Source organism: Chrysoperla carnea, chromosome 3 (assembly GCF_905475395.1).
Source record: "Chrysoperla carnea chromosome 3, inChrCarn1.1, whole genome shotgun sequence".
Classification (NCBI taxonomy): Eukaryota; Metazoa; Arthropoda; class Insecta; order Neuroptera; family Chrysopidae; genus Chrysoperla; species Chrysoperla carnea.
In genome coordinates, this window is record NC_058339.1 from 74,042,331 (window position 1) to 74,055,068 (window position 12,738).

Sequence of the window (12,738 nt, forward strand, 5' to 3'; positions counted from 1 at the left end):
TTATTTATCTGTTAAGAATATTATGTTTAAAATTTTTAATTGGGCTTTTTTTAAGTTGCTATTCCTTTAAGTTGTCAGTATATATCTGAATCGATTATAATATTTTTCATCCTCAAACTACGCGGAAAATTTGTTTTAAATATCGATTTTTCCGCAGATGCAAAAGATTCAAAAAATTGTAGAAAAAAAGTGGAAAATCGTAGATTTTCCGAAATCTTCCTTTTTTCTCTGCTAAAATGAACATTTTTACTCTACAGATAAAAAGCAAAAAATTGGCAAAGGTGGCATTGCTGTACCCAAAACTTCACCTTGTAAATTCCACCTAACTTGATTTAGTTCACAGGTGAAAATTCTCTATTCAATTTTAATACAGTAACCTTGTCATTTGAAAGTAGGGGGTAGTCTGCATTAAATCCGGTAGTTCCGATTTTTTGCAGACTTGCTTATGATGTTGGTCTAATGAATAATCCAAGTTTGTGACCTCGATCGCTGAACGCAACTTTGTCAAAAATCGAAAAATTCGTGAAAATTTTAGATTTTGGCGATTAAAACCCTAAAGGACTAGTTTTTTATGCAATTTTTCAGAACGTTTTTAAAGTAGACTAAATTTTCTATAATATTCGACGAGAATGGACTCTGTAGACCAAATACTTTCCGAGATAAAGCATTTCAAAATTTATCGACGTAACTTTATACATCAGAGCTTACGTCAAGTCCGGTAGTTCTGATTTTTAGCAGATTTATATATGATGTTATCCCAATGAATAATCCAAGTTTGTGACCTCGAACGTAACTTTGACTAGAATTGTCTCTGTGGACTCAATAGTTTCCGAGATCAATCCTTTCAAAATTTATCATTTTTTCAAACTTCGCAGTTTTTGCAATATTATGTCGTTTTGAAATAATTTTGACCCAGAGCAACACAGCTAGCACACTCCGTCAGTGGCAAGTTTAACTACCTCTAGCTAGATTAGTTCGAATGATGTCTGAATTAGAATAAATGATGAATTTTGAATAGCTGTTCCTCGGAAACTATTGGGCCTAAAGAGACAATATTTGACTCATATTGTAGCAAAAGTCTATATCAAAAACAACTTGAAAAAGTACTTCTCGGAAAGTATTGAGTCTGCAGAATTCATTCTGATCTCATATTGTAGCAAATTTAGCCTATTTTAAAAACGTTCTAAAAAGGCTCCATCAATCTAGTACTTTAGAGTTATAATCGCTAAAGTACAAAATTTTCACGGATTTCTCGATTTTTGACAAAGTTGTGTTCGATGCTCTAGGTCACAAACTTGGATTTTTCCTTGGAATAACATCATAAACAAGTCTGCGAAAAATCAGAACTACTTTGATCCAGACTGTAATGTATAAAGTTACTGTAATATTTAGAATAGAATGTGATGGCATAGTGGTGACTATTGCTTAAATTATTCATTCTAATTGAATGCTACAAAGTAATTCATGCATCCAGATTTATATATATATAAAGGGTGTCACAAAAATTAGATTTGAATTTTTGTCCATTAGCGTGGTAAAGTGTTGACAATGAAAAAGCAAAGACAGTCCAGCATCCAGCTGGCTGTTCAGGATTTTTTTAAATTGAAGACTCGACGAAAAAAGAACGCGTTTTCACTGTTGGACAAGGTTTTGAAAATAATAAAATTTAACCAGCTACTGCTGGCGATTTTCGTATAAACTATCGTTGAAAAAGGGATTTAGCAAATGAAATTTGAAAAGAGAAATTTAAAAAAATTAAGAGAGTTTAGATCATGTTAGACCGTCCAAATCATGGAGCTATACATTATTGAATTTTTTTCCATGGAGTTGCTTGAGGTCTCAGGTTTCTGACAACAATTCATGTGCTGTCAAGATCTTGAAATTTTACTTGATATGGTATAAATGTATCCGTATATAACCCTACACTGCAAACTTGAAATGAATTATGCAAAAATTTATTTTTTATTATCAAAACTACTCTTACTTTAATTTTGGGCCACTCTTTATGTATTTATTAAAGTTGACATTACCAAATAAATAAAGTCACAATAAGCATTATAAAGTACGTTTTAAGTAAATATTTATAAAACTATTATTAATTAATTGTTTTACTAAAAATTTGCAATGCCTAAAGCCGGTTTAAATTACACAATAAAATATATTCTATAGGGAAATGCATTAATGTACGAAAAAATTGGGGAATCGTTCTTCGGTAATAACGTAATAACTATTACCTTCTGAACTAAGCCTCTGCCGATAACGATGCAGAATTTTTTCGTTAACTGCAGGTTAACACCACCTACATTCCTGTTTTTCGCGGAAACTTTCATTTTCCGCATTTGCGACTTAAGCATAATTTTTTATTAAACTATACTCCAAATTTAACTTATTTTGAAAATTCTTTCGATAATTTTTAAAATTAATACTCCGTTTCACAGTTCCGGCACGATCCAATAAGATTTTATTACGACCCAAATAAAATGCGTCTATAATACAAAAATTGCTTAAATTTTTCTTGCACAAATATTCTAGCGCACGAAAAAATTCAGCTTTTTGATTCGGCTTTCAGATGTGGCTGAGAGCCACATCTTGATTATCCGTGATGTGGATCACGGATAATCGTGGCCAATTACTAACACGAGCAGCCTTTACTTCTACATAGATGTCGAACCTTTGTGACTTGATTTTACGTATCAAGTTTTATTTTTAGTTTATAAAATAACTTTATCTGTGGAAAATCGGGGCAAATAGTGATTTTAAACGGAATGAGCAAATTGAGAACATTGTGATAGTCCGTAGCTGAATGAAAATCAGTTTTTCAAATTTAATACCTCGTTACAAAATAAACAATTAATTGAGAGATTAACGCCACCATAAATTAAGCTATTTACTTTGTAGTGATAATATGTTAAAAATCACAGTAATTTTGTTATAAAATAGTTGCAACTTATTTACCAACATTTAATAGATGTTCATTGCAATTTCTGAAACGAAATTTCTTGAATTAGTATCACCGCCAAAATTCATTTTACAAAATGTTATTAGAACACGATGGAAAATCCTCCTCGAATTGGGATTACAAATATGTTGAAGTACAAAATAATGATGAAGAATTGGGTAAAAGCGAATCAAAACGAAATTACATACAAGAATATATAACGACAGCAATTTGTACGTATTTTGAAGAAATTTCTAAATAAAATTCGATATTATTATTTAATTTTTTTTAACAGCTGGATTTGGTATGCTTATTTGTGGAATACATTTCACTTGGATTGGTCCAATACTACCACAATTATTGTCGGGTAACTTTAAAATACAAATAACCATGGAACAATCTGTATGGGTTATTGGTTTAGTGCAAGTAGGTGCAATTCCAGGTTGTATTATAGCATCAATTGTCGCAAATGTTTATGGGAGGAAAAAAGCTATTTTATTCGCAACAATACCATTTATCATTTCAGCAATAATAACTACTTTCGCCGAGACAGTTTTACATTATTATATTGCACGATTTATTGGTGGATTTGGAGTTGGTATTGCATATTCGGTAATTCCAATGTATATAAGTGAAATTTCTTCAGCAGAAATTCGTGGAATTTTGGGAACTTCGATTCACTTGTCATTGAGTGTGGGAGCATTTATTTGTTTTGTTTTGGGTGCATATTTACCGATTGTTACATATTCCGCAGTTTGTGCAATTTTCCCAATTATTATGTTATGTTTCACATTTTATTTACCGGAAACACCATATTTTCGAGTGGTTAAACATGATTATGAGGAAGCAGAAAATATACTAAAATTCCTTCGGAAAAAAATTTATGTCAGAGATGAATTAAAGCGTTTGATTGAAGGTTATAAAGCAGAAACAGCTGAAAAGAAGCAATCATGGTTGGATCTATTCAGGGACAACACAAATCGGAAATCAGTAATTATAATTACCGCGCTTTTAATGGCTCAACAATGGACAGGAGGTATAGCAATTTTTTCATATTCACAAGTAATTTTTGTAGATGGTCATTCAAGTATTTCCGCTGAAACATGTGGAATATTTTTATCGTTTATGAATTTTGCCGTTGTGTTTCTTTGTGGAGCATTAGTTGATCGATTAGGACGACGTATTTTACTCATGATTTCTGGATCAATTACAATTTTACCGTTGGTTATATTGAGTGGTTATTTTTATTTACAAGATCATACGAATTTCGTATATATTGAAAACCTTCGATTAATTCCGTTAATTGCAATTGTATTTTTTAAATTTTCAATTGGGATTGGTGTGAGTTCATTACCGTATTTAATTTTGGGAGAATTATTTCCAACAAGTGTTAAAGCGCATGCTGCGTCGGTAATTTCAATAAGTGGATCTGTGGTCGGTGTTGCAGGAAATAAAATGTATCAAGTTTTTCTTCAAGAATTTGGTTATTCTGCCACATTTGTTATATTTATCATGTGGATGATTTTAGCATTAATATTTGTTTATTTTATGGTACCAGAAACTAAAGGTTTGACGTTGGAAGAAATTCAAGTTAAATTAAGAAAATCGAATAAAAAACAAAATCAAGTTGTTTTGGGAAAATCACTAACGACGTCATGCGGTCAATAAAAATCGGTTCTGGTCTATATGGAATAACTAGACCATCAAAAGAGCGTACTATTTTTTAATAGATAGTTTGTCTATACATTTGAATTGTTATAAATAACTATGCCTTCTTAATATCAATTTATTTAACGTCTGCTAAACTCTTCTTTGAGCCCTAGAACTGCGATTCTATTTTAAGCTACCGTTTGTCGCATGACGAAAGTATTTTTTCCAATATCAATGGGGTTTAACATTAGTTTGGTTTCACATACAAAGGGTTGAGGTTCTGTTAAGATTGCCTTAAAATATGGCAATTTTATGATGATATGGCACTGAATCAAAATTTTAAGAATAAAACTATCGAATAATATTTCGTAATACCGGATACCTTATAGAAAATCACCGAAAAATTACATATTTCAATTATCATTGAAGGTGTAAAAGTTTTTCCAAAAAGGTCTTTTTTTTCATTAGGTACAAATGCTATGGACAACATTTGTTTACTATTTTTATATTTTTGTTAAGGTGTGTGTATGTGTGTATGTGATTAAGTAACATTTAAGCATTTTTTTACTATCAATTTTGTAAATAATTTTATATCTATTATTTCCTTTATTATTGTTGACGAAATTAATTAAATTACATTTAAGATACTTGCAACATAAAATCTTTAGATTTAGTTATTTAAAAAAAGGGCAGGTATAGTACTGGTCTCTGGAAACTGTCTCATATTATTTTATGGTATTTATGAAGTCCCTAAAAATTAATTAATTTATTAGTTTTGTTTGTTTATTAAATTTTGCCTACAATGACATGATACAATGGTTTATTAGTTAATGTTTATAATATAAAGATTGGCCTCCTCCATTTCACTCCACTTTTTCCTATCTCGGGCTGTTCTCATCAATTTGTTGTTTGTGAATTTTATATGTTCGACTTCCCACCTTTCCCGGAGACGACCTCTTTTCCTTTTTCCGCGGGGGGGGGGTAAGTTGGTTTCAGACCATGTAGTGATTTTTCTAGTAAATCTCTCTTTAACATGACGTGCAATGTGGCCCGCTCACTTCCATTTAAGTTTCTTGCAGTGTGTTAACGCATCAATAACTTTTGTCCTTTCTCTTATTTCTCTGTGTCGTTTTCTGTCTCTGAGTTTCAAGTTAAGAATGCTCTTCTCCATGGCTCTTTGGCATTTTTTTCAATTTTTTCCTTCGTATGCGAATTATAGATCCAAGTTTGATTTGCATTTGGGAGGCAAGGTAAAAGACATGAGTCTAGGATTTTTTTAATCTTAAAGGCAGATTAGGAATTAAAGGAATTAAACTAAGGAATTAAAGAGGCTTAAATAAATAAATAAATAAATAAATAAAAAGACATGGTTATAACTTATCGAGTACTAACTAATTATAGTAGTCCGATCGTCACGTGACTAGTACACTAGGCAATTTGTATGTCGTAAATGCAATAAAATGCTCTAAAAAAATCGTAAACTAGGCAATTTTTATGTCGTAAAAGTAATAAAAAGGAAAGCGCCGTAAGTTCAAGTTTTTTTTTTGGATAAATAGAAACCGTGATAAATTTTCTTCATAATGAAAACTTTTTTGAAAATCAGTCACCGATTAATTTTTGTACAATCAACATTATTGATACTTCTTCCATAAGGTATTGTCTTAAAAATTACAATTTTAAAATGAAAGGATTCAAAATTTTTCCCGCAGGAGGCTCGAAAACTGTGTTTATTGTGATCAAGGAACTTTGAACTCTCATTTACCTCAAAAAAACAATGAACATTCACCGTACTTGCTGGACTACCTTAGAGAGGATTGAAAAAAAATACACATATCAAGAATTGAGCCATTAAAAGTTCAAGCATTCATGCCAAGCGCCTTAACCAACTGGCTCCATAACCAACTAGGCCCAAAAAAGTTTTTACTTTTAATTATTATATGCAGTGTGTCGCATTTAAGATGCAGACCTCCTCACTTTTTCGTTATTTATGGGAATATCGATTTGAAATTGTGCACAGTCATATACACGGTGATGGGTCACATTTTTTAAAAAAATTAACCAAAATCTGAACTTTAAACTCAGCCAACTACCAATCCACAAAAAGGGCCGATTGGGAATCAGCCCTATTTGTGTGTGAATATTAAGCCTAGCGTCAGAGATGGAATAACAGGTTGATGCGGTAAGTTGAAATCTTCTATCATAAAAAAAGATCTTTAGCGCTACAGACTCTTGTTTCGGAAACACGCGTTTTAAGTTTTTTTTTAAAAAGACGTTTTTCAAATTCAGAGATTAAAGTAACCCGATATCTAAATTTGGATCATAAATGAATAAAATGCAGATTGCACTTATTTGCAAGATTAGTTGGAAAATTAAATCGGTCATAAACTCAACACTAAACAGATAAGGTATAAAATCTCATTTTGCAACAGTTTTAATTATTTTATTCAAAGGTAGTATTTAATACAGTTTCCGAATAAGATTCAGCAAAATAAGATGACTTCAGAACAAAATGAAAAAACCGCAAATTACACTCGAGAATATATTACGACAATAATTTGTACGTATTTTTGACAAATCATTCAAAAATTCAAAATGGTTATTAAAATTTTTTTAACAGCAACACTTGGTATAATTGTTTGTGGAATACAATTCACATGGGCTGGTCCAATATTACCACAATTATTGTCGGGAAGCTTTAAAATACAAATAACCATGGAACAATCTGTATGGGTTGTTGGCCTTGTTCAAGTTGGTGCAATTCCAGGATGTATTGTGGCATCAATTATCTCAAATAATTATGGACGGAAAAAAGCTATTTTATTCGCAACAATACCATTTATCATCTCAGCAATAATTACCATTTTCGCCGAAACAATTTTACAATTTTATATGGCACGATTTATTGGTGGATTTGGAGTTGGTATCGCATATACGGTAATTCCAATGTATATAAGTGAAATTTCATCAGCAGAAATTCGTGGAATTTTGGCAACTTCGATCCCGTTGTCATTCAGTTTCGGTCAATTTATTTGTTTTGTTTTGGGTGCATATTTACCGATTGTTACATATTCCGCAGTTTGTGCAATTTTCCCAATTATTATGTTATGTTTCACATTTTATTTACCGGAAACGCCATATTTTCAAGTGATTAAACAGGATTTTGAGAAAGCAGAAAATATATTGAAATTTCTAAGAAAAAAAATTTATGTTGAAGAGGAATTAAAACGATTAATTGAAGGATATAAAGCATACACGACTGAAAAGCAATCATTGTGGGATCTGTTCAGGGACAGCACAAATCGGAAATCAGTAATTACAATTACCGCGCTTTTAATGGCTCAACAATGGACGGGCGCAGTTGCAATTTTTTCATATTCACAAGTAATTTTTGTAGATGGTCATTCAAGTATTTCCGCTGAAACATGTGGAATATTTTTTTCGTTTATGAATTTTGCTGTTGTATTTCTTTGTGGAGTATTAGTTGATCGATTAGGACGACGTATTCTACTTATGATTTCTGGATCAATTTCAATTTTGCCGTTGGCTTTATTGGGCGGATATTTTTATTTACAAGATTATACGAAATTTGAATATATCGAACAACTTCGATTAATACCATTAATTGCAACGGTAATTTTCAAAGTTTCACTTGGTATTGGTGTAAATGCATTACCGTATTTAATTTTGGGAGAATTATTTCCAACAAGTGTTAAAGCGCATGCTGCGTCGGTAATGTCAATATGTGGATCTGCGTTCGGTGCTGCGGGTAATAAAATGTATCAAGTTTTTCTTGAAGAATTTGATTACCCTGTTACATTTGGAATATTTATCATGTGGATGATTTTAGCATTAGTATTTATTTATTTTATGGTACCAGAAACTAAAGGTTTGACGCTAGAAGAAATTCAAGTTAAATTAAGAAAATCGAATACAAAATAAAATCATCATGTTTTGGGATAATCAATAACAAATGTCAAGACGTGAATATGGCATTCATAAGCACGCTTTAATTTAAATAAAAACTGCACTTGTATATACGGAGTATATAGACCTTTAATGGGGTCGGTGGACTATTTTTTATTATTCCGTTCGTCTGTACATTCGAACATTATTTTTATAAATTAAGTGTTATGGGGCTAGCGTAACGTCAACCTAGCCCCCCCCCCCCACCTTTAATAATTGATTCCTGCTTAACGGCTGGAGCAACAAAATCAGGAATGGAGCAACTAATTAGCATATAAATAGCACAAAATTTTTTGGGTTGAGCCAATTTGGTTTGCGATGGTGGGGGGGGGGCTAGGGTAACATGGGTATAAATTTGTTTAACACATAATTTTATTATAATTTCAAACAGCTGTATCTCTACAAAAAATCACCGAAATTCGAATCGGAATAGGTCGTTTGAAAACTTATTCCTTCTAGTTTTGCAATCTATTGCTCTAAAATCCTTTGCCTCTTTGCCCGGAGAATTGAAAGGATGAGAAAGGTTATCCCTAAATTTTATATAAATTTAAGAAGAATATTAAAATTTTAAAAATTATTTTTCAACAAATTTCTTAAGACCACTCGAAAGCTTGTTTATTTTTCTTGAAAAAGAGGTATAAATAAGTTCCGTACGAGCTTAAGGACCAAAATATTCGCTTTCCAAGCAAAATTGGCACTTCTGGGTATGAAATCAGCTGTATCTTTTGAAATAATCATCGCACTGAAATTTTTTTAATATCGTTCGAAAACTTAAACTGCTTTTGTTTTAGCCCTCGCATAATGATTTGTAAAAACTTTTATCACTATCCCATTTAGCGTTTTTTTTTTTTAAATATAAAAAATAGAATTTTTTCATACTTAAGGTGTTTTTACGCCTGACCGCGATTGTTATAAAAAAAAGGTGTTATCAAAAATCATATTATAAGACTTATATTGATAAATGGTAAAATTTGTGTTAAAAAAATTTTTCTTTCTTTTGTCTGTTAACACTTATATTTTTCGTAAGTACTGTGTGTTTCAATAAAGGAGCTACCAGTGTAAGTTCAAATGGAGCAGAAATTGATCATTCAATGTCCTCTATTGGACAATTATCACCATATCTGGTTGAGAGACTCTTAAATAAATGAAATAAAAAATCCAAATTTGCATCATTAATAAATAAATTATATATAATAATAAATTAATAAATTGCAGATTGCACTTTTATTCAAAAAAAAAAAAAAAAATTGAAACAAAAATAGTTGAAAGATTAACACTATCATAAATTTTCCCAATATTTATTCTGAACAGATAAGATACAAATCTCAATTTGCAAAATAGTTTTAATTATTCAAATGCAGTATTTAATACAGTTTTCGAAGAAGAAAACCCAGTGAAAACTCACACTTAAATTATTTTTAAAATGACTTTAGAACAAAATAAAAAAACCGCGGCTAATTGGGATTACAAATATGTGGAAGTACAAAATAAAGACGAAGAATTGGATAAAAGCGATCCAAAACCAAATTACACCCAAGAATTCATTTCGACACTGATTGGTACGTTTTTTTATTTTAAATTTTCTTGAATTTCCATGTAACTAATTTTATTTTTAACAGTTGGACTTGTAATGATTAATTCTGGAATTAATTTCACATGGATTGGTCCAATTTTACCACAATTATTGTCTGGAAATTTTAAAATACAAATAACAATGGAACAGTCCGTTTGGATCATTGGTTTAGTAAATATTGGAGCTATTCCAGGGTGTTTGGTGGCTTCAATGGTATCAAATAAATATGGCAGAAAAAAGGCAATTATTATGTCAGCAATACCATTTATTATCTCAGCATTAATTGATATTTTCGCTGAGTCAGTGCTACATTATTATATAGCGCGATTTATGGGAGGTTACGGTATTGGTGTTAGTTTTGCAGTGGTGCCAATGTACATTAGTGAAATTTCTTCCCCAAATATTCGTGGAATTTTATCTGTTTCAATTTATATGGCCATGAGTATGGGAACTTTATTTGTTTTTGTTTTCGGTGCGTATTTACCAATTGTTACGTATTGCGCTGTTTTGACAATTTTTCCCATAATTCAGTTAGTTTTCACATTTTACTTGTCAGAAACTCCATACTTTCATATGATTAAAAACAATTATAATGAAGCAGAAAATGCTTTAAAATTTCTTAGAAAAAAATCTAACGTTCAAGATGAATTAAATCGCTTAATTGAAGGTTATAAAGATCAAACTGCGGAAGGGAAACCTTCAGTTTGGGATCTGTTTACAGATAGTACAAATCTTAAGTCAGTATTTATAGTTACTGTACTTCTAATGGGGCAAATGTGGACTGGAGCCAGAGCAATTTTTGAATATTCACAAGTGCTTTTTGAAGATGGACATTCAAGTATTTCTGCCGAAAAATGTGGCATAATTGTGGCTGTGATGAATTTCGCTGTAATTTTTCTCTCTGGATGGTTAGTTGATCGATTTGGACGACGTAAGCTCATAATGGCTTCTGGTATAATTACGTTTTTACCCTTAGCTGTGCTAGGTGGCTATTTTTATTTACAAGACTATACAAATTTTGAGCATATGGAAAAACTTCGATTAATACCGTTAATTGGAATTGTATTTTTCAAATTTTCATTTGGAATTGGTCTACATGGAATGGCATACGTACTCACGGGGGAATTATTTCCAACAAGTGTTAAAGCTTATGCAACATCTGTGATTTCAATAATTGGATCAGCTATCGCAGTGGCAGCTAATAAAATGTATCAAGTTGTTCTTACTAAATTCGATTATCCAGGTGTTTTTGTGATGTTTATAATGTGGTTAATTTTAGTATTAATATTTGCTTATTTTGTTGTACCAGAAACTAAAGGATTAACATTGGAGGAAATTCAAGTGAAATTAAGAAAATTGAATAAAAAGTAAAAATAAAATTGACCAGGGGCGGTTGAAAATAGGCGATTCAGACAAGATGTACATTTTTAAAGTGGTTTGGCTGTCACGTGATTATTCAACTAGTCAACTAGGCAATTTATATGACGTAAAAGTAAGAAAATGCTCTAAAAATGTCGTAAACTAGGCAACTTGTATGACGTAAATGTCAAAAATGCTCTAAAAATATCGAAAATTCGTCAAAAACTTTTATGTTTTATTTTTGGAAAGAGCTGTAAGGTAATGTTTTTTTTGCATAAACAGAATCTGTGATAAATTTTCTTCATGATGAAAACTAGAAGCTTTTAGAAGCTGATTTACCGATTAATTTTTGTACAATTAACATTATTGTTAGCTTTCTTCCATAAGGTACTATGTTAAAAATTTTTTGTGATACCAAAACTGTATTTATTGTGATCAAGATACTTTGAACTACCATTTATCGCAAAAAAACATTCATCGTGCATGCTCAAGCAGCCGTACCACTTTAAAATAGTACTTTTTACCGTACGTCCGAATACAAAATGAAAAAATATGAAACTTTTACAACCAAAAATTTGTCCGTAATTTTTTCCATTTTAAATTGGACTTGTATGAAACTTTTAGACTTTTCAAATTTTAATAGAAATATTTTTTGCTAGCCTTATACTTTTCGATTTTTGAAAAAAATTTGGGGTTAATAGTGATCAAACTCATAAATAAGTGAAATTTTCAAAATTTAGAAAATACCCGACGAATTTTTCGGGTACGGAACCGTAAACTCACACTTGAAACATATCTATGAACACTCTCCATTAAATTACCTTTCAAATGTAACAAAAAAAACCAAAATCGGTTCATCTGTTTAGGTGCTACGATGCCATAGACAGACAGACAGACACACACACACATAGCGGTCAAATTACAGTTCGGGGGCTAAAAAAAGGAATAAAAAATGCATTTTTGTATGCGACCGCATCCGGTTTATAAAATACCTAAGGGTAGGACAGCTAGTGTGAATTACCCGATTTAATGCGATGCAAGACTCACGTTAGCCTCATTAGGGAATTCTTTATACTTTGCACAGTTGTAAATCGAGTTTTTTTTGTATTTTGTGCGCAAAAACACTCATCTCTTCGATCGAAAATTCATCAAAATCGAAAAATTGTTAAGAACTCTAGATTGTTTGTTATTAAACCATGAGAAAAAGATTGAATGTTGCGTAATTTCCAATTTGATTTTATTTGTAATGTTGTAT

The 12,738-nt window shown here is 31.1% G+C and overlaps 3 protein-coding genes across 3 annotated transcripts; all 3 read left to right on the forward strand.

Annotated features, from left to right (window-relative positions):
* Window positions 1-2,993: 2,993 nt before the first annotated feature.
* LOC123295777 (facilitated trehalose transporter Tret1-2 homolog) lies at window positions 2,994-5,062 on the forward strand. Its single transcript, XM_044877224.1, has 2 exons — window positions 2,994-3,171; window positions 3,234-5,062. Exons 1-2 carry the CDS (start codon window positions 3,036-3,038, stop codon window positions 4,604-4,606), a joined length of 1,509 nt encoding a protein of 502 aa, XP_044733159.1. The 5' UTR covers window positions 2,994-3,035; the 3' UTR covers window positions 4,607-5,062.
* A 2,118-nt stretch (window positions 5,063-7,180) lies between these two features.
* On the forward strand, window positions 7,181-8,527 carry LOC123296245 (facilitated trehalose transporter Tret1-like). Its single transcript, XM_044877706.1, has one exon. It carries the CDS (start codon window positions 7,181-7,183, stop codon window positions 8,525-8,527), a length of 1,347 nt encoding a protein of 448 aa, XP_044733641.1.
* Window positions 8,528-9,954: 1,427 nt separating this feature from the next.
* On the forward strand, window positions 9,955-11,592 carry LOC123295799 (facilitated trehalose transporter Tret1-like). Its single transcript, XM_044877257.1, has 2 exons — window positions 9,955-10,110; window positions 10,171-11,592. The coding sequence occupies exons 1-2, from the start codon at window positions 9,975-9,977 to the stop codon at window positions 11,493-11,495; spliced, it is 1,461 nt and encodes a 486-aa protein (XP_044733192.1). The 5' UTR covers window positions 9,955-9,974; the 3' UTR covers window positions 11,496-11,592.
* Window positions 11,593-12,738: the final 1,146 nt, after the last annotated feature.